The sequence below is a fragment of the Rhinolophus sinicus genome, chromosome 2 (assembly GCF_057876585.1).
Source record: "Rhinolophus sinicus isolate RSI-liver-muscle chromosome 2, RSI-T2T, whole genome shotgun sequence".
Classification (NCBI taxonomy): domain Eukaryota; kingdom Metazoa; phylum Chordata; class Mammalia; order Chiroptera; family Rhinolophidae; genus Rhinolophus; species Rhinolophus sinicus.
The window spans coordinates 74,656,931-74,681,234 of NC_142502.1; the positions used below are offsets into that span (position 1 = coordinate 74,656,931).

The window sequence follows — 24,304 nt, forward strand, 5'->3', positions numbered from 1 at the left end:
TTCATGGATGTCAATATGCATGTCATGAAAGGTATGACCCAAACTGACTCCGTGGTTGTATCTATCACAAAATGTTTGTAAAATACAATTTCAAAAGCAATTTCAAAAAATGTATGTATGAAATAAACAGCAAAGAATGTAGACTCAAAATATTGATATATGTGCGTATGGGGAAGCTGAGATTAAATGATTTTTAGCTTTCTCATTTTACCCTGTAATCATCTCTTAAGGGTTTACATGTATACTCTTTACAAAACAAACATTTTACTCATTGCCTTTGGCTCTGGGACTTAATTTTCTAAACAAAAATATATAGTGGTAGGAAAAACACTGTAAAAATGTTAATTACCAGATGAAAAGATTCATTTAGGCTTGAACAAAACATATTGCAACAGCGTGCTGAAGGGAAAATAATAGGGGGCACTCAAACTTTCCCAATGACTCTGTCACCAGCAACAGCATCCTCTTCCTTTTTAAATGTGCTGCTCTGCCTCATCCATAGTGTGTTTTGTCTGTAACTCCTCAGAGCCTACAAGTAAATTAAATACCCTATACAGCCACCCATGTAGATGGAAATGCTGACTTCATCTGGAGGGCTGACTGGTCTTGGAGAGATAAAACAGAGGAAGCTCAGAGGAGTAGTGCCCTCTCCTAACTGCCCGAGTCCTCTCCTCCAGAAAGTCTCCCTTCCAGTAGTTCTGATGGAACGGCACAGAGAGTCAGATTTACAGAGCAGGGGAGAGTCCAGGGGTCAGACAAGGAAAATCACCCCTCCCTGGAAATGATTGGCATTCTAGAGGAATGGATGCTTCATCTCTGTCTTCTGGGAAAATTCCCCACTGAGGTGCTCATATTTCTGTCTCCTGTAATGAGGAGTAAGAGCAACGAAGGGAAGAAGATATAGTGTCTAAATTTCTGCCCAAAGTACCATTATTTCTTCCCTAAAGAAATAAAAAGAGAAACTAAAAGCGAGAAAGTGCCCTCTTTGGGGGTGGGGAAAGAACACCAGTCCCACCTGAACCAAGAATCCAAAATGGTAAAAGGAAACGTAACTGCTCACCTTTCATATCGCCAAGCCCTCCTACCAACCATGTGGTGTGAAAGATTTACCAATGTCTGCTATGATAAAGGCAAATACATCAGCCTCTTAATTTCAAACTTGAAGGAAACAAAATTAAGGACTAATTCTCAGAGTTACACTGATCCTTATTAGTCACTGACAGATTAAGATAGAGAAAATTATGAAAGGAAGTTTATCTTTTAGAATACTTACATTAAATGCTATATATGTATACATACACACACACATATATTTATATATATTATATATGTACACACATATATATTATATATACATATATACATATAATATATACATATACATATATACACACACACATATATATGTATATATAATATATATATATATATATATATATATATATATATATATATATCACCAAATTACCAGAGTTTCACCTACAAAACACAGGCCTTTCTTATACAGACTTGATTTTCTCATGAGTTAAGAGCAGACATTTTGACGCATATGGTGTTATGGAGGCATACATGCTGTGAGCCAGCAGTTGGTAGTGATGTTTAGAGGTTTTTATTATTTTATATTTTGAGTATTTTATTATGCCTTAATCTCAGCAAAGGTGCAGAGCTGTGATGCATATGTCTTTCAAAATATTGGAAAATTATACTCATCACCCCTAATTTTGGATGAAAACACCAGCATTGTGTCAACTCTTTACCAGTATGAGTCCACACTAACTTCATATTTAAAAAATATTTTTGAAGATCATTTTTTGCATTTTATCCAGCATTTATTATGAGTATTTACTCAGGCATGCTATTGATTCAATGTGGAAAACTATTCACTTTTAAAATAAAGCATTCCTATACAGAGAGAGTATTTCCATTTGGAGGTATTCCTCCAGGCTAAAACTCAAGATACGGTATTCTTTTCTACTGAATACAGATGATATGAATTATGTATGTTAATCCCTATGCATTCATCTGAGATTATAAATTAAATAGGTGAGTCAACATGTTTCTTTAGAAAAATAACAAATGTGAAGAATTAAATCTGTAAGCATAACGTGAGGTAAATCTGTTCCAAAGTGCTGGTAAAATATGGGATATTGCTGTAGTTTGACAAAAAAAAAAGCACCCGACTTCTGTGTGTTCCTAAAGCTCAGGTAACTGCATTGTGCAAAAACCACTACTATGAATAGGAGTATTCTAACTTTGCACAATGTCAGAACCAAAGCTCCAATTGTGATTCAAAATTCCTTTATACAGTTTCAACACAGCAAGTACTGTACTTTCTGAGCTGGAACAGTGTTCAAACAGTGTAGTTGCACCTGTCTTTATACTCAGAGATGTGAATACCGGGGTGCATAGTACCACTTAAATTCATACTATTATAAAATAACAATTATTATAGCCCAAAGTTAATGCTGGCCATGTACGGAGAGCCGTGCCAAATGCATTATACAGCCATTGCTATCTCCTCTACTCCTCCCGCCAAGTCCTGTTTCTCAAATGAGAAAACTGGAGGGATAAATGACTTAACCGAGATCATACAGTAGGAGGTGGAACCCCACATTCAAACCCAGGCCTCTTTGATTCTCAAGTCCACACACTCAGGCACTCCCTTCCCAGCAGCCCACAACAATTACTACTACATACTACTAGTGGTGAGGGTGTACGTCAGAGAAACTCTTGTTTATTACTGCCTTTTAGTATCCGGTTGTAATAATGTAATAACTTTACTTCCCAGTTCCATAAAACATTTACTGCTTGTGCTATACAATCTTGACCTAAGTAATTTTTCTCTATTTTATTTTATGTAAAGTGGGGATAGTAATAATTGTTTTACTGGCTTCCTAGAGTCACAGTAAGAATAAACAAGGAGTGTGCACATAAGCACTTTTTGCTACAGGTATAGATGTCAGTTGTTGATAACAGTACTGTGTCATACAGGAACCATACTGTACTCTGAAAGGAGAATTTGTTGGTCATTAAGATATTTGATGTGAGAAAGAAGGGAAGTCCAAATATTGCCCATATTTGGCACTGAAAATAACTTCAAAGAGGTTTGTATTCTTTCTCCAACATACACAGAAGCTGTTCTCCATGGAACGTGGAGACACTCCCTAGGTAGTCATTTCTATGCCAGGCTTTTCTAGATGTCTTCAGAATATTCTCAGTTAACAGTTATTGCCATTTCAAGAAGGACTGAGAGTGAGGGGAATAGGTTGTAGGTCTTATTCTGATGCTGGGAAGTCACTGGAGCTCTGGGACACACCAGCGTGTAGGCTTTCGGAGGACAGGGACTCTGCTCCTACAGCTAATTCAGCACCTGCTACACAGCAGTTGCTCAAAACGATTGGTTAAATGGATGAATAAACCTCCATAGCTATAAAAGGATGGTATTGGAATAGATGAGTCATTTTCAGATATTTCCTTTTGCTGCAGAACGTTTTTTTTTTTCCCAGTAAGATTCCCAGATCACAAAATACAGAACAGATCAAGGCAGTGAGCTGGGAAGGAAGCAGCAGTATAGCATCTAGATGCCTGGACCAGTGCTTTTTCTTCATCTCATCAACATTACTCCCAACACTCTGGGACAACTCCACCAGACAGTGTGGAAACCACTGATCTGGAGGCTAAAACCCCTTTTTACTCAAATTCCATGAGTCTAAATATTGATTTCCATCTTCAATAAGTTAATTCTTTCCACATCAAGGAACGTCAACTAGCTCCTATTTGGAAACAAGTAGCTTAATTAATAAAAGATTTACTGTTAACATATTTGAATTGCCCATGAATTATCCCATGTGCTCTCCTACATTTTCCATCTTCTCTTGCAGTTGTCTGGCCCTGGCCAATGGCGCATGAGAAGTAGTGACATATGTTAAGTCTACCTCCTCCATCTCTCTCTTTCCTGGCTGTGGCCATGTATTCCAGCAATCACAACTTCTGGATGGAAGAGGGCCATCCAAACCACATGGAACTGTGCAAGTGGGAAGCAAAGTTTTATTATGGCAAGCCACAAAGACTTGAAAGTTGATTGTGCTAATTTTGCTGACAAATAAATAATTTTATTGTAACAGTGATATCTAGCCTGAGCACCAAATAGATCTTCTATAATTGATGGCTCTATTTTCCTATATAACATGGAGTCCTCAGAGTTTAGTGCTTACTCATGGCACACACTCCAAGGAAAGAGGTAAGGAGTGTGTTGGGAACAAGGGCCTAAATGGGAGGAGAGGATTTTCCAAACATACGTCATTGAATTAAAAATCCATTAAATGCATATGCTCAATATTGTTTGAAGTTCCTGGGAAAGTGCATTATTTACAAAAAAAAAAAAAAAAAGTGGGAGAAATAGAGTTAAAAGTTTCATGAAAGCATACTTTTCCAGTGAAACGTAGAGAAAAACACAAACAGATAAATCAGTTCCCAAGTCTCTACCCTCCAAAAAGCTTACGCATTGCCTCACAGACATTTACAAGTGTTCTATAAATGTATTTATAATTTAGGATTTTGGTGATATTATCAATCCCCAAAAGAGGCCTACAATTGGATACTCTTAATAATTGATTTAAATGTTCGATTTTGTCCATAAATCTTAGGTTTATCCTCATCCTTTTGGTGTCATCCTATTGGCGATTTCCTTTAATTTGTAGGCAGCTAATAAATATTGAATTTTTCAAAATTTCTTATTTTGATTTTCAATTAAAATTATTAAGTGGATGCTATGCCAAGCTGCCCAGATGCCCCTTTCAAGCCTGGAGGACTTACTCCTCACGGGTTGAGAATGCTCTTAGATGCTGTTAGCTATCAATCCTCCCTTTGAAATTGCCCTCTGCTGAAGACAGCCATTTCTCCCCAAGCCAGGTCCCATTCCCCGGGTAGCATGAATCCAGTGACTGTGCAATGCAGCAACATTATAACTAGATTCACAGCTCCCAAGGGGACCTGGCTGAGGCCTTATTGTACCTGCTCTGCAGCCCAACTTCCACTTTCCAACCTCTCTGCTTCCCTTCCAGCATAGATGTTAGTCCTGAAAATACTCTCTCAAAAACTCTTGCCCAATAATCTCCATCAGAGTCTGCTTCTGGGCAACCTGACCTACAACTAATCTAAATTACTGTCCAGCCATGAGGATGCAAAACAAGTCAAACTAGCGCTTTTCCTATCACATTATGTGTCCCAAACTGTGCCGCATGAAAAGGATCTAAAGCAAATCATGTCACTCTTGATTCTATAATCCAAATGCTTTCAAGTTAAACTAAAAAAGGCATTCTGGGACACAGGACAAAAATATAAACTGAAAAGATGTATGTGGTAAAGGGAAGGGACAATTTACTTTGATAACAGAGTACGCATGGAGATGTCATGTGTGTGTATGTACACACGCACACACACATGCATGCATGTGCATACATATAATAAAAATATATATACATACTATTGAATTGAAAATATTGTCTTTTTCTAAACATGGAAACTCAAGATGCAGACTTCAGATTATCTATGTAATGTGTGGTAAAAGAACAACTACAAAGTCTTAATCAGGGCTTTTTGGTTGAAAGAAACAGAAACCTATTCAAACTAGCTCAGATCAAGGTTACACAGCAAAATGTTCATCCAGGCCTCACAGGAACTCAGTCTGGAAGATCAGATCAGAGTTTTCTCTTGGTGTCTCAGGGGCCAAATGGCCCTCTTATCTGCATGTCTCTGTCAGTCTCTCCCTTTCTGTTGACTCATCTTGCACATGGACCAACATGGCTTCCTCTGTAAGTCAGTAATCATCTCTTTCTCTGATAAATCCACATTCCTGCTTTAAAACTGTCTTCCTCATCCTCAAATCTCCAACTCCTATCGTGTTTCCCCAAAAATAAGACCTAGCCAGACAATCAGCTCTAATGCGTCTTTTGGAGCAAAAATTAATATAAGACCCGGTTTTATTTTACCATAAGACCCAGTCTGTGATGTGATGTGATATAATATATAATACCGGGTCTTATATTAATTTTTGTTCCAAAAGACGCATTAAAGCTCATTGTCCGACTAGGTCTTGTTTTTGGGAAAACACAGTTATTATTCTCAGAAGATGACTCAATTCCCACTTCAAAGAAAAAAATGGAAACCATCAGACAGTTGGTCCTTCATCTTTCCAATCATAAATATACGCTCTTTCTCTTTTATTCAAACCATCTTGTTCACTGTATTCTTTCCATCAACTTTTAAACATTTTGAAATTTATCCTATTTAATTGTCACTTAAAAGAGGCCCACATGAGATAGGATTATCTAATTTCCCTCCAGGTATTCTCTCATACCTCTCTTCCCAAGCTTCTTGAAAGATTTGCCCATATTAACTATATACTTATTCATTCACCTTCCTCTCACGCTAATCATTCCAATGTAGTTCTGGCCATATCACTTCATAGAAAAAGCTTTTTCTGAAGTCACCAGTGATTCCCTTGTTACAGAATCAAACAGCTATTTATTACTTCTCATTGTATTTGCTGTCTCAGCAGAATTCCCTTTTCATTAATTTAGATATAATTTACATACAGTGAAATGTACAGATTTTTTTTATAAATGTTTATATTTCAATTTCAAAACACACAGATCTTAAGTGTACAACTTGATCTATTTTGACAAACGCGTAAGATGTACAATATGCATGCCTATGTAAATATGTACAGCATTTCTATCCCTTCAGAAAATTGCCTCTTATCTCTTTTCTGTCAACCCCTCACCCCTACTACCATAAAAGAGAACACCAATCTGGTTTCTAAGACCATGGATTAGCTCTGCCTATTCTAGGGCTTCATATAAATAGAACCACAGGGTCTGCACTCTTTTGTGTCTGGCTTTTATTACTCAGCATGATGATTTTAAGATTCATCCATGTTGTGACGTATCAGCAGTTTATTCTTCTGTATGCTGGATAGTTTTTCATTAGATGAACATACCAAAGTTTTTAAGTTAGTTCTTCTGCTGATGGACCTCTGATCTATATCTAGTTTAGGGCTATAATGAAGAAGGCTGTTATAAACATTCTTGTATAACAGATTTTGGAAATACATGTTTTCATTTTTCTTCTATAAATATCTACATATGGAGTTTCTAGGTCATAACATAGATGCATGTTTAACTTTCTTAGAAATTACCAGTTTTCTAAAGCAGTTGTACCAGACTCTGCGCCCAGGAACAAAGTGTAAGGATTCTAGTTGCTCATTACCTTCATTAACATTTGATGTTGCCAGGCTTTTGTATTTTAATTATCCTAGTGAGATGAAATACTCTCTTCCCTTTTATTTGGTGTAACAAAGGTCTCTGGGTTTTATTCTACATTTCATTTTTAATGTCTTTGCAAGCTCATTGTCCTCTTTCGAATTTTAAAAGTGAAGTTACCTTAAGGCTCATGTTAGGGGCTTTCTCCTTCTCTGAATCCAGTCACTCACCCTCACCTGTAGCTTCACTGTCACCAGTGTATAGATGACTCATAAATTTACATTTCCAACCTATCCTCTCTTCTGAGTTTCTGACCTACAGCCTACAAAAGCCAAATGACCGAAACTAAACTTGGGATCTCCTTTCCATCCCTCTAGGTATTCCCAAAACCTGGTGTCACAAGTCAGAAATCAACTCATATTTAATCCATTAAAAAAAAAAAAAAAGGTGGCTTTTGTTCCGCAAGTATCTCTCAAATTTTAACATTTTGTCATTACTACTGAAGTCTTTGCTTCTAACATCTGTCACCTGGAGTTCTGCAATAACCTGCCAGCTATTCTGTACACATACATGGCCTGAGCATTCATCCAATCGATTCTTTTAAAACTTATTTATTAAATTTATTGGGGTGACATTGGTTAGTAAAATTATATAGGTTTCACGTGTACAATTCTATAATATATCATCCATGTATTGCATTGTGTGCTCACCACCCAGAGTCAGTTCTCCTTCCATCACCACATATTTGACCCCCTTTACCTTCTTCTACCACCCTCCTCTCTCCTTACCCTCTGGCAACCACTAAACTATCGTCTATGAGTTTTTGTTTTTTTGTTTGTCTTGTTCACTTGTTGCTTCCAGTTTTTTTATCCTACAATGAAGTGAACTGATGCTGTAGCCAAAATGACCTTTTAAAAATACTAATAGGATTATATCATAGCTCTCTTCAAAACCTTTTGATTCTTCAGATAAAGATACAACTTTATACCGCAACTTGGGAGACCCGGCGTTGTCAGGCTTCTGCCTACTTCTCCAAATTCCTCTCAACCCACATCCCTCTTGGCTTTCTCTTGACTTTCTCCTCTTCCACAACACTGGCTTCCTTCCACTTCTTCAGAATCACCATTCCACCTCCCACCAGAGACTCTATGTTCTTCCTGCCTACCACGTCCATCACTCCCTATTTGCCTAATTAACTCCTACTCATCCTTAGATCTTAGCTCAGTCCTCACTGCCGTCCAAGGAAAGCCATTCCTGGACAGCCTGATCTTAATCAAAATTCCTAGTTTCTATTATCATATCAAATTATGATATATTGCTCAGTGCTGCATTTATCACAGACTTAAATTTTACAGTTAATCTTAATTGTACTTAAATAAAATGTACCTCCTCCTACAAAAGGCAAGGGAAAGATGATTCTATTAATCTAGCACAATGCCTGACATATCATAAATGATCAATCCATTTTTGTTCCAAGAAAAAAAGGAATGAGTATCATTCATTTTCTTGATCCTCTGGTGATTTATTTTCAGTCTGAAAGGGAATCTCATTAGTTCTTGGCCAGTCAATAATTATCCGGACTTGGGTCAAGTGTCCATCGTTAGTCCAATCAGTCAAGGCCATGGTGGGATCCTATGGATGTAGGGCTTCTTCCAGATGGCCACTGGGACAAAATTTACAGAAAGGGCCGTGGGTACAAAAAGTTGTGTGAGGTACACCAAGATCATACAAGTTCTATAAATGAAATGAAATTAACTTCCTTTAAAAAGTCTCTACAGAAAGAATGTTTTAAGTTTTCAGGTGTGTGGGTGTGAGAATTTACACATGCAGATGCATGAGTGAGATGTGAGTGTTCATGGATGTATATGTGAGTTGCATTCCTTTCCCATCCCACTAATTCTTTCTTTGGGTCACTGACCAACAAATCTACCTGAAGCCAAAGCTCTAAAAGAGGAGAACCAAAGAAAGCTCTTCTCAGAGTGAACAAAAACCACTGGCCTTCCAAAGTGAAAAACAAAACATGATTTTATTATAATATGTACCTAATTCAAAACCATAGTAAGGAAAAGCTATTTGGAATCATAAATAAATCACTGCATATTTGAAAACGCTGTCTTTTCAGAGAGGTATTAAAAATTAAAAATAAAATGATCACAATTAAGAAGTATTGATACAGTTTAAATGTAATTGCAAGAAATATCATTGCAAAGGGGATAGTTAAATAAAATATTTCCCAGTCTCTGGCAATGTTTCCCTTTTTTTGACTAATACTCACTATAACCAAATTCAAAATCAACAAAGTAATTAGAGGTTCCCTTGGCATTTTCTATAACAGGATGTAATCTTATAGAGCAGGTAAATCAAACCAAAATTGCAAGAAAAGAAAAACAAATTGTTTGAATTTGATGGTAGTTAAAAGGAAACCATGTAGACAGAGTATGACAGTAGGAAGAAAAAAAAAAAAAAAAAAGCACAGGTCCAGGAGACAAGGACCCAAAGTCTTATACCCAGCTTTCTCACTAATAATGAAAACCTGAAAGAGTCTCTGAGCATCAGTTTTTCTCTCCTTAAAAGTGGAGTTGGAATAAATCTTCAGCGGCTACAATGTCTCATCTTGATTGCCAATCTCATCAATTGATGGCCTGGACATTCATAATGGTTCTGAGGCATCCAACATTTATCAGTGATGCTGCTACAGGTACAGGAAGTAGCCTGTACACTCTGCCTACACTGGACTAGACAACCTCTGAGCTCCCATCATACCTTGGCTCAGTCCAGCTGTGCTTACAAAAGCCAGTGCTTTGTGTCCCGGGCATGCAAACTGTGTGATTCAGTTCAACAAGCACTTACTGAGGCCCTACTATGCATCAGCCACAGGGTAAGGCAATGGAAATACAAAGAGGATTAAAATACAATAGCTACTTTTAAGGAGTTTAAGTCTAGAAGATGACCTAACTGAGGGACATTTTTTAATTAAAACTGTAATCAGTACAATACTTTATGGTCATGTGCAGCTGATCTACTTCTAAATATTAAATCAGAGAACATATACTTTAAACTGTTACTGAAGTTAGTGATGTTTTAATCTAAAGAAAATGTTTCCTTGAAGCATATCTGTCTAGAAAATTACTTTTTAAAATGTATTATTTACATCCTCCCACGATGACATTCAAACACTTCAAGGAGGCTTTCCTTCCAAAAGCCATGAATGATAAATTAAGAGTAAAGCCGACCAACTAAAATTATATTTCAGTTCAACCCTGTAATATCCTCATAAGTTCTGGCCAACCTGGTTCTCTCAATAGCTCATTCTTTCCTTGCAGGATTTGCTGACAGAATTCCCATGGTTAGAATAACCTTCCCACTCCATCCACCTACTCGTACTTTATTAATCCATCCAGCAGCCTTAGATGACTCCTAGACTCCACACCCTCTAAACCTATTCATTCATTCATACACACATTTAAAAAATCCAGGTACCTATTAGATTCCAGGCTTATGCTTACATGAGGTATACAAATAAGAATGATCCTGCTCTCAGGAGCCTATGCTGTCCTGAGGTGAGACTGTCAAGTGAATAAGGTTATGAAGAAGATGTGCACAGAGGACAAATATTAAAATTAATCTGGGAAGTCTGGGATGATGTACCAGATGAGGTGTCCCTTGAGCTCATTTGAATGGTTACATAAGAACTAGGTAGATTAAGAAGGAAATTCCTGACAGACAGAAAAGCATCAGTAGAGTCACCGACTGTGAAGCAGCGATGATACCTTAAGAAGAAGTTCGCTAAGGCTGTGGCAGGAAGGTGTGCGCAGACCAGGGAAAGGAGAAACTAAGCAGGGTACAGATTATGGAGTTGAAACTTTACTCTGAAAGCAAAGGGGTTTTACTGAATGGACATGATCAGGTGACTTTTAGAAAGATTCCTCTGACGTTAGTGTGAAGATCAGATGGGAGGAGGTCTGCCTGGTGGCAGGGAAATGCAGTAGGTTATTGCAGGCATCCGGGTGAGTAGTGATGACAGTCCACATTAAAGTCAAGACAAGGGAATTGGAAACTAAAGGAGAATTTCAAAGTATTCTACAAAGATAAAAGCTGTAGGATTTGACACTGGCCGGAATAAGGAGTTGCAATGACGATGCTCCCCATAAAGACAGGGATTACAGAAAGCATGGTGTTTTGGCAGAAAGTCAAGAAACTTATGAGGGGTCACAATCAGTTTGAAGTGCTTATGAGACATCCAAGTAGAGATATTTACCAGGTGGTTAGGTACAGCAATCTAGAATTTGGTAGAAAATTCTAACATAATAATATAAATTTGGGAATCGTTAACATCTAAGTATGACTAAAGCCAAGAGTGTGCTTGAGATTTCCCCGAGACTGCGTATAAAATGGGGGGAATAAGTCAAGAGAAGACTGAAGAGAAGGCCAATAGTTGAGAGTCAAGAGAAGACGGAAGAGGGACATGCAGGAAATTTGAAGGCAAATCAGAAGGAAATGGAATTATAGAAGTAAGGGCAAGAGAGAGAGAGCGCCATGAAGTGCTCCAGCTCTGCTTATAACTCCCACTCATTCATTTTGCAATATTTTGTATTGCTAAATATTTAGTCTTTCTCCAAAGTACATGTCATTTTTTTTCCCCCAATTTGCACTACCTTACCAGATAAAGTTTCTGCTCTTTGAAGTCTGGGACTGTGTTTTTGCTTTGTTTTGTTTTGTTTGTTTTTTATTGCACATGGGCCTCCAAGAATCTTCAACTATACTGCTTTTACTGAAGGTAGGGACTAGATAGCTACCTAACTAATTGTCAATCATAGTTCTACTCAGTAGTGGCTACTACAGCTTAAGCCTTTGGAGCTCCACATAACATGCTACCTCTTTCTAATAAATGCGTCTGGAATTGTTCAGCTAATAGTATCAAGTTTTCAGACTAGTACCACGTTTTTATTCCAGGTTGCTCTATATTAGGTGGCGAGATTTGTCGTACGGTACATAGACTGCGGTAAACTGAAATATCCCATTTAATTATAAGAAGACTTTACAGTATTTTATTTTTCCAAATACATTTTTATGACAATTTTCATGATGATCATGAAAAATATCAAAGTAAAATCTCTCCACAATTTTTACTTTTACTAAAACTTTAATATTCAAAATAAATGAGCCAGCTAATTTCGATATCCCTTTATTACAGATACCAGGGTGTAAAATATATTCATTTTTTCCCATGAAAAAAAGGGTTAGGTAAGAAGACTTAAGCTCCAATATATTACAAGACAGAGATAGTGAAGGAAGACAAATCTGCTAAGCTGTGTGAAATATAAAAGGAAAAGATATTTGGTTACTTTTGTTTTCATCTCTTTCTACTATCTTGCTGACCTAGATATAAATTCTGAATGTGGATATACATATATACTATCCTATATTTAAAGAAACCTGATACATTAATATACATATTCCTCACATAATTCAGATACCATCTGTCTAGTTTTCCAAAATTGCAAACCCCATAGGTGGAAAAGAAAAGAGCTAACCAGCAAAATACAGAGCTCCTCAATGCATTTGGTAAGAGCTGTTTCAATGGCCAGAACAATAATGGGGTACGTTTTAGACCGTTAAAATAACTTGATATTCTTGAGATAAGAATACTTCTCAAATATCAATCAAGAATGCTTTGAGCACAGAAATGTAAGCTGGGAGCTAATTAAACAGACTACATAAAGTCTAGCAAATACAGCCAGAAAACTCCATCAACAACTGCTACTATACTAGTCCCCCTCTGTGAACATGCATATCATACATAAGTCAATTTTAAAAAGCAAAACTGTGTAAGACATTTATGGGACAGTACAGATACCTTAATTGGTTTTCAATTTACATACTTTGTCTATGTAAACATAATGGCATCTCCCAGACAATAATTATATGGTATAATGATGAGGAATAGAAAAAAAATTATATACTAAATAGTATGTAAATCATTAGCAAAGTATTACCTTTCATATTATATAAAAATATCTGTTTGGTTCATCATGGTTCTTTAAAAGAGCTAATATCTAATTAAGCACATTAATTACTTTCAAATTGCATGAAATTACTTTCTATAACATTACCTTCTTCTACTATATAAACTTCAGAAGAATTATCAAAATACTGCATTCTAAAATCTATTTAAATGTCTCCTCTAAACTGCAGGCTGCTCCTTTGCCAGGCCCAAAGGGGAATTTTCATAAAGAGTCATGTATGCAGATGCAATCCATTGATACTGTTATTTGAAAAATATTTTGAAACTTTAAATTCAACTTTGCCATTAAAGGTGGCATTCCCCTGAGGCTCAATCAAAGATAACACCTCCTTCTCAGCAAAAGCCTTTCCATTTACCAAACAATGAGTTTCAAGATTCTATGTCTACAATGTGCTTGCATTGCTTATTGATAAGATATATTTTATGACTGTTAATTGCTTGATTTTCTGAAGTTTTAAGAGTTATTTAGGTGAGGGAAAGCAAAATTTATAAAGAGGTAAAGAATATATCATCCAGACTGAAATTCAAAATTGAGAGAAAAAGGTACTATCAATAATTATAGCATGATATAGGCATAAATAGATACCGTCCTGGGCAAACCAACATGTACAAACACTTTCAAACAACTCTATTTTGTCATTAAATAGAGGTTCATTTGTTCAAGAAATTTTCACAAGATAGTAACAGAGGTAGAAATATCTAAAGTCAATTCTGCAGTATATTCCCCTCTTGTCATCTACGGAAAACTGACCTAGATCAAAATCAGTGTACATAAATTTGATGTAAAAAGGTGAGAATATACATACAGAAAACCCAAGACATCCATGACAGAATCTTAAAAAAATTCTTAAACACATACACTCTTATTATACCACCCAACTGACATGAAAGAGAAACTATTACTTGACAAATACAGTGCCTCTTATTCAGCTAATTCTAAAAATGAATAATTTGTTAAATTCAGTGACAACACAATCATCAGCCTGTTTCTCTAATTTTTTTTTCTAGTAAAAGATAAGAAAATTACCCAAAGCTAATTTCTCTTCTCATTTTTGAATTAGAGCTGCCTTTTTGCTATTTCAAACTTTTATCATTTTGCCCACATTGCTTTTTGTGCTAAAGATATTTATGAGCTATTTAATGAGAAAGAAAGAAGAATGTAAAGAAGGTAAATATAACCTCAGATCAAATCCTGGACTTATTTTATCTTTTGTCTCCTTGCCAAATTCTCACACTGATAGCTGCAGCCCTCGCCACACTGCACTGCTAGCATGATATGATAAATGGATTGTACAAGAAGTCATCTCCACAGGACCCTAGTAGCTGCAATAATCACAGGAAAAGATGATCTTGGGATTCTTCTATAGCTTTACAGAATAAAGATAATAATAGCATCTTTCTTTGGTACAGTAATTTGAAGTTTAAAAGTGCATCCACTATTATGTTAAAGCCTCATAAGTCAGACGGGCAGGCATTATTACCAATTCCACTTTACACATAAAGAAACTGAGGCTCGGATGGGTCACACCTAGAGAAAGTGAAAGTGTTAAGACCAGAATCTTGCCCACTGCTCTACCCAACGATCCAATGTTCTTGATATGGCAGTTTTAAAACTGACCATTTATAACACAGTAGGAACTAAGTCAACATCAGACTACGCCAGCAGAAGACCCTCTATTTCTACCCAAACAGCCCAATGCCTGACCCAATTGAAATATCTGAAACAATGATTTTATTGTTGAATTGAATATCATATACTTAGTTATAAATAGCCTACCTAATAAATAAAATTCAGAACAATATTAGGGAGAAGAAATAATCTCATGGTGGAGGAGGATGGTGGGAAAATGCTAAGGTATTAGAGAACACTGTGAGCAAAAGAGCAAGCAGATCAGAAAAGCCCCAGATGCACATGGGGTTAATGAGTCACCTGCAGCCAGATCTAGAGACTGGGAGCAGGACAACTTGGAAAAGGGGAGAAAATGCCACTAAGATGTGTGAAAATCTTCTCCTGCTTCTTTGAAGTTTTATTCTCTGTACTCCAAGATCAAATGCCATGAGCAAAGGGTCAGGAAGGAACCTAGCTAGTTCTGGGAATTTCACTAATATTAGAAAACTAATAGAATACTGACAGTGTGGGCTTCTCATCAACAGGTGAACATGAGGCAGAATAAAATATGTGAAGTATCCTCCAGCCAAAACCTGACACACAGAAGGCACTAAGAAATGGTAGTCTTCCCCCAACAGAAGAGGGAAATAAACCATAATTCTCACAGCTTCATGCACTTTTTAAAAGACACGCAAGAACACTAAAGACGTAGAGTCAATGTACTTGAGTTCCAGGTTCTCTTACTCTAGTTGCCATGTAGCTCAGGCAAATTTACTTCAACTCTTGGGACCAGCTCTAAACTATCCAACTCATAGCATGTAAAAATTTGTTTAAAAATATAAAATAGCCCATAAAGATCAATGACATGCAACACAATGGACTTTATAATTCATGGTACAGCAACCTGTCCATCTGCTATTTCAAGTGTGGGAGAATAATAATATTATTTCTGGAATTCCTGTGTTTGATATCTTTCCAGGGAGCTTACTACACATGTTTAACACAAATTGTTCTCCTCATTTGACAAGTTGAGCAAATAACACTCCCAAGATATGTTTCTATTCAAGTCAGCAGCAACACATATAGCCCACACTGGTTTCCATAGTCTACTTCAAATTTAGTCATCTATTTACTTAAACAATGGTGCCCCCACACTTCTGGTTAAGAAGAAATACATACAAGTTAAAAGAAAGTCAAAATAGGTTGGCAAAAATGTGAACTCATGGTTATGTCACCCTCCATTCTTTTTAATGCCTCACTTCTTTCATTTTTTAGGCTTCCGTTTTCTATGTTTTCCCCATGAGTATTTGAGAGCTCAGTACGGACCATGCACATTTACTAACATTGGTTCTTGTTGAAAGTGGAAAACTCCAATAGAGTTCAGGGTTAACCTTCCCTAAATTTAGCCCTGTCCATTAATGGTGTAAAGGAGACTAGACTCCAAGTGAAAGGTTATAAGCTTTCTCCTCTGTTCTTGTTCTACTTAACACGCATCTCGGTAGAGGCAGATGCCTGTTCATGGTTTAGCCACTTTTTCTCATTACTATTTGCCTTTTTTCTTTTTCCTTCTTACTCATCCTGCCTCAGCAACATGATAGAATATTTTTGGGTGTAAGTTATGAAAATCTTTGCAAACCCCAAGGAAAACATGATACCTGCATACATGGTGGTATCCTCACCCCTCCCCAGCTGCCCCAGTGTACTTTTCTTTTTCCACATGCTAATTGGGGTCTTTTATATTGAGCCTTATGAATACATTTCAGGCCACAATATGATAATTGGTTGGAGGAAGAAATAGGAGGGGAAAAAAGCTTAAGTTACAAGAGTTCTGCTCCTTCTACTTTCTCCTCTCATGAAGAAAATGGATATTATGGATGTTTGAAAAGTCAGGGTTTGGTTTCCTTTTAAGAAGAGAGGAAGAAGCCCCAAATCAATACTCTACAAATCACTTCACACCATGAATTGCAGGATTTTTAAGAAAAACAGAATCTCTTAGATCCTCAGTTTAATTTTCTTGCCCACATTTACACAGTCAGTGGCAGAACTAGAACTAAACGCTTGGATCCAAAATTAGTGATCTTCCCAACACAGCATGATGCTTTTTATTATCTTTGAACTGGAAACAATTCTCCTGCCCTCAATCCACAGGAAAACTCTATTAGGAGTGTGGGTACAGCTGTAGGTCCTCCTAGAATCATCAGCTGAACTTCCTAATCAGCCTAACCTTTTGCCAAACCGCTTCTCTGAAACTGAGGGAAGAGCAGAAATTAATTTAAGGAAAATGTACAAGCTTCTTGGTAGAAGGACAGCATAGTGTGTGGGAAAATACTTGGGCTTAAAATAAAAGATCTGGCTTTGAATCCTGATTGGGTCATGTTATATGTGTCAGGTGAGGGTATTACTGGAACTCTCTGAGTATTGGATGAGGGTTTGAGAATCATATGACCTAACTTACCTTCTGCCCAGGCTGTTGTGAGGATTTAAATATACATATATTAAACCTGAGCATAGTTCAGCTATTTGGCATTTGAGTCAATGACCACTTAGAATAATGGCCAGCATGAGGTAAATGCTCCATAAATGTTAGTAGTTTTATTAAGTATTCCAATAAGGTTCTCAATTCCCACATGCAAAAAATCTCTGTAACTCTACTTCTATGTTTTTTCTCTTCTCTTACTATTCTGTAGTTCCTTTCTCTATGAAGCTTTTATTTAAAAAAATTAAAAAAGGAATGTGATTTTACATCTAATGAGATCTTCTCTGATTTAGGTCCAGATAATGCAGTTTTCAACCCATGTAATATATTGACTCATGGTATCTGGTGACAATTACTTGAAGGGGTATTTATTGAGGAAGTTAGGTTTCAAAAAGTCTCCAGAACACACACACACCCCAAAAACCTTACTAAGATTAAGAAAAGACCTCTTATTTTCAGATAAGTAAATCAACAACTAAAAATTATTTGTGGGAGTCAGCTATTTCTAGTTACATGGCAATGGTATTCAAAACAAGTGTATTTTGCCAACAAAATGAATAGTTTTTATGATAAAGCACTTATAATTTTGAATAAAATGTATCTGAAATCTTGACGTGAAAGTAGCTTGATTATTCTTTTCCATTTATACGTATTTAAAACTTTATCAAGACCAAATTCAAGTAGTAATTTACAATCAAGGCTGATGAAACTATACAAATAAGTTTTAATTGATATTTTATAATGTTTCTTTGGCATGTTTACCCATTAGTTTTCTATCTTCTCTGTAGTAATGTTTATTTTTGTACACTGTAAAAAGAGACAGCATGTTCAGTAGGTAGCACAAATGATTGTTCTGCAGTGATGACAAAAGTGAATTTTAGGTCTAATTGCTCTATTACCAGTACTTTAGCTTTGTATGGCCTGTTGTGAAAGGAATTAGTGAGATATGTGATATGATGGACCAAGCATTGCCACAAAAACTTATTTCTGATTTAACAAATATTTCAAAGCCCTATGGAAAGCAGCCTGTGTTCCAATATATTGTTATGCAAAGTTTAGAAAAGGCCACCACTTACAACTATATGTCATTAAGTTCATATATATTACTCTATAATTTGAATAGGCCCTATGATCCCCAGTTTTTAAGACATAAAGTGCCCTCTAGAAAAAAGTACAGCACTGTTCCAATAATTGCAGACAATTTGACACACTCACATGGCAGCAAACTGGGATTCCAAAACCCTCACCAATCTGCCACTGCACTAAAGGCCAAGACATTAGCAGAGGAGGCTGATTGATAAAGTTAATGCAGAGGTCCAGGATTATAAGGGCTGTTGTATAACAGCATCACATACTACGATATTGTGTGAATCCTTGCAATAAAGGAACAATATTTGCAAGCCAGTGGACAGCAGTCACAGGAACAGCAATGGGAAAGATGTTTTAGACATGAGCAGTTGGATACTCCTCATTTTTGTCTATATAAATGCATACAATATTTGCATTGCAGTCCATAGGCACTTAGCAGGTTTGGGATTCTGTCCTAAAACTCACCCTCTCCCACTTCAAATCCCTCCCTCTCCGCCAACCCTGAAACAGCCAATGAAGGGGCGTGATGGCCACCACTTGCACTGTGCCTTCTTCCCCTTCCTATTCAAACCCTGACAAGCAGCAGCTCATGTTTTCCACTGGCTGCTGGAGGCCTCCATTCATCTGCTGTCTGCAGCAAACACCAAAAGGAACAGTAGCAAACCTGTAAACCTTGACCAGCAAATAACGTGCCCATAACAGGTGGCAGGGGCCGCAACCAGTGAGGACAAACAGACTGACAACCAGACAGACAGACAGCAGCACCATCAGACACCATCCATTACTTCCAATCTCAGAAGAGGGGAAGCCTGCAGCACCAGGGACGTCATTGTTCCACTAGGGACAGGCAGCAGCTTAACAAGGGTTCTGCTTCCCTCAATCCAGCAGGCTTAAAGTTTTTTTATGTTTTTTTTTTTTTTTTTTTTTTTTGGATAAGAAAAGGCAGGGATTCAGAAACCTGCTGCTCTTTACAGAACCAGGCCTGCTCTGGCCTTCTGAGTTAATGGCCCTTTTCTGAGTCTACAATGAAAGAGCAGGAATGACTGGATTTCTACTCTCCTGCTGTGACCTGGCACCCACAGCTCTCCCTCAGTATTCCTGTCTCCCTTCTGGGTGGCAGTCACACTGGTGGGGACCCACCAGTCTGTGAATGCAGCCTCCCTCCATTCCTCTCCTGTGAGGCACAGCTGCACTGAGGGAAAAATAAAGAAACCTTTGGTGGCAGCATCCTCTCACCAGGAGGCAATCATAGGGGTGGGGGAGAGGCCATGCTAGGTGTGCTCTGTGCCTGGCTGTTCCCTGTGTTTCCTGCTTGCCCCTTCTTTGCTATCAGCTAACTCAAGATGCAACAGGTTCCCTTTGGCTCTTCATGCCAATCCTCTGCCCCCTGATACACCTTCTGGCCTAACCAGGGGACACCAAGGAATTAGTCGAAGTCAAGGTCTCTAAATTCCCTGACCCCTGAGTTGAAACTTTCCTGAATACGTAAAGACCTCCCAAGGGAAGGCAAGGTTGAAGTCCCCTTCAGCTCCACTCTAAGTATGATGCTAAGGAGCAAGGAAAACCAAGTCTAGATGCCAGTACCTTGTAAGCAGTTTTGTCTGAGACTAAAGGAAGCAACACCAGTGTCACACATGCCTGCACCACCAGCAATGAGCCCCATCCCCTCCTCAGACACAGGAAAAGGGGGCATTGGACAGCCATCCCCTGAAGGGTTGATGGGCTTTAAGGAAGGGGGGATTGTGCAAATATCCAGTTTCCTATTGTACTGTTTCCACCAGGAACTGAGCAGGCCCCAGAGGTTTCTTGGAAACCAGTAAAGAGGAACCTGTATTTTATTCAGGCCAGAGTCCCCAACAGCTTTTGTCATTATTAAAAAACTTTGCATTGACAATGGCATTACATATGGGTAAGAAAATGTGTCTTCACACAAGTATTCTGTGTAAAAAGACTGAACGAAAGGTTAAACAGAATCTAGGCAGGCAGGTTACCAAAGATGGCAACTGCCCAAAAAAAAGACCCAACCTTGATCTGTGAGATGAATGAGTACCAAAATGAACACTAAAAATAAGCATTTTTCTTAAATAAATATTGGCACCCTTCACTGGGGTAACCCCAACCTGCTAAACAACTCCAGAAAGAAAAGAGGAGCTATTCTCAGCACCTCTTCATCCCACCGCCCCTTTCTTCTACTCATCCCCTGCCCCTAACCTGCTCCCAGCCCAGGGCCCTTCCACTAGGGTGGGATCAGCTGTTCTCAGCTCGTGCATATCCCACCCCCAGGATGTTCACTGACCACTCAATCCTCCTCTGCACCCAGTCTCAAGCCAACCAACCTCTCCTAGCACCTGGGCTCTGGGCTCGGTGGCATCTCCTCCTTCCTCTTGTCCCCCTAACCTCTTCCCTGCTCAAGCCCAGAGACCCCGGCCCCCAGGCGGGCGCCTCTGCCCGCACCCAGCACCCTCGCCCGCCCCTCCCCCACACTCAGCTGAGAGGATTGGGTGAGTGAGTGGTGAATGGACCGATGGAGGCACGGAGGCACGGATGGTGCGGCTGGGGATGGCTTACTTGAGCATGGCTTCTTCTTTTTCCTCCTCTTCCTTCTGCCGGTCCATCACTGCCATGATAATGTTCCTCTCCTCCTCGGTCAGGTGGCTCAGGTCGGGCAGCTCTTGCATGGGGGGAGGCACCGTGGGTGGGCGAGGACCGCGGGGCCCCGCGGCCGAGGACATTTTCGTGGCCTGCCCGCCCCTTCCTCTGGCTCTCGGGCTCTCACCTTTCGGATTCACGCCCAGCAGCTGCGCCCCTGCTTCCCCCTCACAGCGGAGCCCTCCGGGCGGCGGCGGCAGGAGGAGGAGCAGCGGCAGCGGCAGCAGCAGAGCCGGGGACTGAGCGAACCCAGTCTTTCATGGTTGTTTGCATCCACCCAGCCCCGGATGCTGCCTTTGTTTTGGTCGCCCTAGCGAGGATCGGGGCTGCCCGGCCGCCTCCCGCAGCCCAGCCTCGGCCGGCGGGGGCGGGCTGGCAGAGGCGCGGCGGGCGCGGCGAGGGGGCGAGGGCTCTCGCCAGGCTCGGCCGATCCCCGAGTCGCGGGCTGGGCGAGCGGGGCGGGGGCGGGGCCGGGACCCGGGCTGGGGCCGCCGCCGCCGCCGAGGCTGCTCCCAGGCTCGGCTGCCTCCAGTTTGGGGCTGCGGGAGGGAGATGGAGAGTTTGGGTGTCTGTTAGGCGGAGTCTCGGAGGTTTCGCTCCCGGGTGATGCTGCTGCTCTCGCAGACAGCTGCTCAGTCCCGGAGCCGCTCCGCCCACGGGCACCCACCCGCCCACTCCCCAGGTCCAAGCCACGCGTGCCCCAGCCGCTCTCCCTACGCTCGCCAACGTGCACACCACATCGCTCTATCCCCAGGTACCCCTCACCCGTGAGTCATCCTCCCTCTCCTGGTCTCTGGTGTATGTCATCCTCCCTAGCCCTATTTTTCCATGGGTTGCATTAATTATCATTCTCGCTACCATCTTCATCGTGGAGCGTTAATAGTATTTCAGCACCCACAGCGTTCTGAGTAGTAGGATGGAACACTTCTGGATGCATTTTTTCCCCCTGAGACCAGATCTTTCTCATTACTAGTCAAGTGTCCATAGCCACAATGTAATTTTTTTAAATGATTGTAACACACACACACACACACACACACACACACACACACACCTCCAACAGCCTGGATTTTCTAGGGACACTGTATGCAGTATCTTTCTTGATCATCCTCAGTAGGGCTGTTCTGCAATTTATCCTAATTTATCCTCAAGATGACCAAAACACGGCAACTCTTTAATTTGTCAGTTTGGGCTCTGGTAGCCCTATCACATCACATAAGCACACTTCTCTGGTGCTTGCCAACGAATTATCTACTCTAATTCCTCTAATGATGCTGACTATCATCGTGTACTCACTGCTTTGCCTCTGTGGGTGCTTCTCAAGAAACACTGATCCCAGGTAAAACACCCAACACATCGTATTGTAAGAAGCTTCTGCTCAATGCCTGGCCCAATGATAGGCATTAAGATGAGCTTCTCTTGCTGATAAAGGCACAAATAAATAGACAATCCTTTCAAAGCATGTAATGTTATTGGCTTTGAAACCTGAATTTTGTTAATATAATTATAAAAGAGAAGGGTTCAAATTGAAGAACACTTTTCTTTTAATCAATGGTGATGAAATAATTAATGTTTCTCTCTTGAGAATTTCTTTCTCTATTTCCAAAAGGGATCTAGCACTAATATTTTTTTTTCCTCCAAGCCTAACTTTGTTAATGAAGAAGATGATGATGATATTTACAAACCCTAAAAATCCTAAAATCTCCAAGCTTAGGGAATGTAACATTTTAACTACTTGATCTCCCATTGAACGCTGTGTTGCTTCTGCATGGACACATCTGTTTGAATATACTCAATTCTATGCCTATGTGGAAATCCCTTTTCTATCTGAAAATCTTTCAACTATTTAAGACAACTATCATGTCATCTTCATTTTTCTCCAGACTAAACCTTCCCAATTTACTCAACCAGTAATCATGTAGCATGATTTCAAAGTCTGGTCATTGTAGTCACCACCAATTGGACACACTTATGTTCTGTCACCAGCCTTCCAGACTTGTGGTATCAGGGATTCATGGAAAGAACCAAAAACAGTGTCTGGCATTTAGTGGTGCTTTATAGTCATTATTTCTATTTGCATAACTTAACATTGGCCAAACTGTTTGGTAGCCATGTAAGTTATGAGGCTTTGACTGAAATAAACACATAGTCCACTAGAATTTCCAGTTCTTTTCCATAAGTGCTGCTACCTGAACAGATTTTCTCTTTCCTTTCATTAAGCAATTAATGAAAACACTCTAATCAGCATCTTTTCTTCATTTTAAAAAATTGTTCTTATTTCCCTCAGACCAGCATATATTCCGGTGGGAATAGTTTGAATTCTGGCTCTACCAATGACTTTATGACCTTGGTGAAATCAGTAATCCTCTATGAACCTCTCTTTCCTCATCTGAAAAATGGAGGAAAGATATTTACCTCAGAATAGAGAAAAAAAGTTAAAGAGACATATCTGAAATATCTAGCTATGTGCCTAAGACTTTATAGTTCTCTTTTTCTTATTTCTTGTTCTCTCCAAGAGATGTATTAGGCCACCTCTCAATTATTAATGTACACAGAGGAGTAGAAATGTAGATGATATATTCCTTCTATCAGATGCCTGTCTCTTCGCTAGTCGATGCGGAGATGCAAGATGTGCAATCAAGTTGGTCCTCATGAAATTCTTCTAAAGTACAAATAAAGGAATAATCCCCAGTAAACATTAAAACTAAATGAATGAAACTCTTGAAGTCAAAGGCCCAGTGAACAATAAACAGTGGTAGGGCTTTATTTGCTAGGGCTGCTATAATAAAATACCATAGACTGGGTGGTGTAAACAACAAAAAATTATTTTCTTACAGTTCTGGATGCTAGAAGTCCAAGATCAAGATGTTGGCAGTGTTCATAAAGAAGAAAGAAATCTTATCATTTGCAACAACATGGATGGATCTAGAGAACATTATGTTAAGTGAAATAAGTCAGACAGAGAAAGACAAATACCATATGATCTCACTTTTATGTGGAATCTAAAGAAAAGAATAAGTGAATGAACTAATCAGAAACAGTTTTGGAGACATAGAGGAAAAACTGAGGGTTGCTAGATGGGCGGGGGGTGGGGAAGGTGAGGGGTTTAGAAAATAGTCAGTAACCACAAGATGGCCACGGGGTTTTGAAAATTAATTTGGGAATGTAATCAATAATGTAAAGATTTTGTAGGG

The 24,304-nt window shown here is 39.1% G+C and overlaps 1 protein-coding gene across 42 annotated transcripts in view; it reads right to left on the reverse strand.

Moving 5' to 3' along the window:
• RIMS1 (regulating synaptic membrane exocytosis 1) overlaps positions 1-21,750 on the reverse strand; it is a 448,418-nt gene extending 426,668 nt beyond the window's left edge. For 7 of the 42 annotated variants that reach the window (XM_088795626.1, XM_088795625.1, XM_088795622.1 and 4 more), the window contains exon 1: positions 21,030-21,750. In XM_088795626.1, the coding sequence (XP_088651752.1) occupies positions 21,030-21,193 (164 nt within the window). In that variant the 5' untranslated portion in view covers positions 21,194-21,750. The remainder of the gene's footprint in view (positions 1-21,029) is intronic. The other 35 variants (XM_088795609.1, XM_019749283.3, XM_019749286.3 and 32 more) reach the window with 6 other exon arrangements.
• Between the last annotated feature and the right edge of the window lie 2,554 nt (positions 21,751-24,304).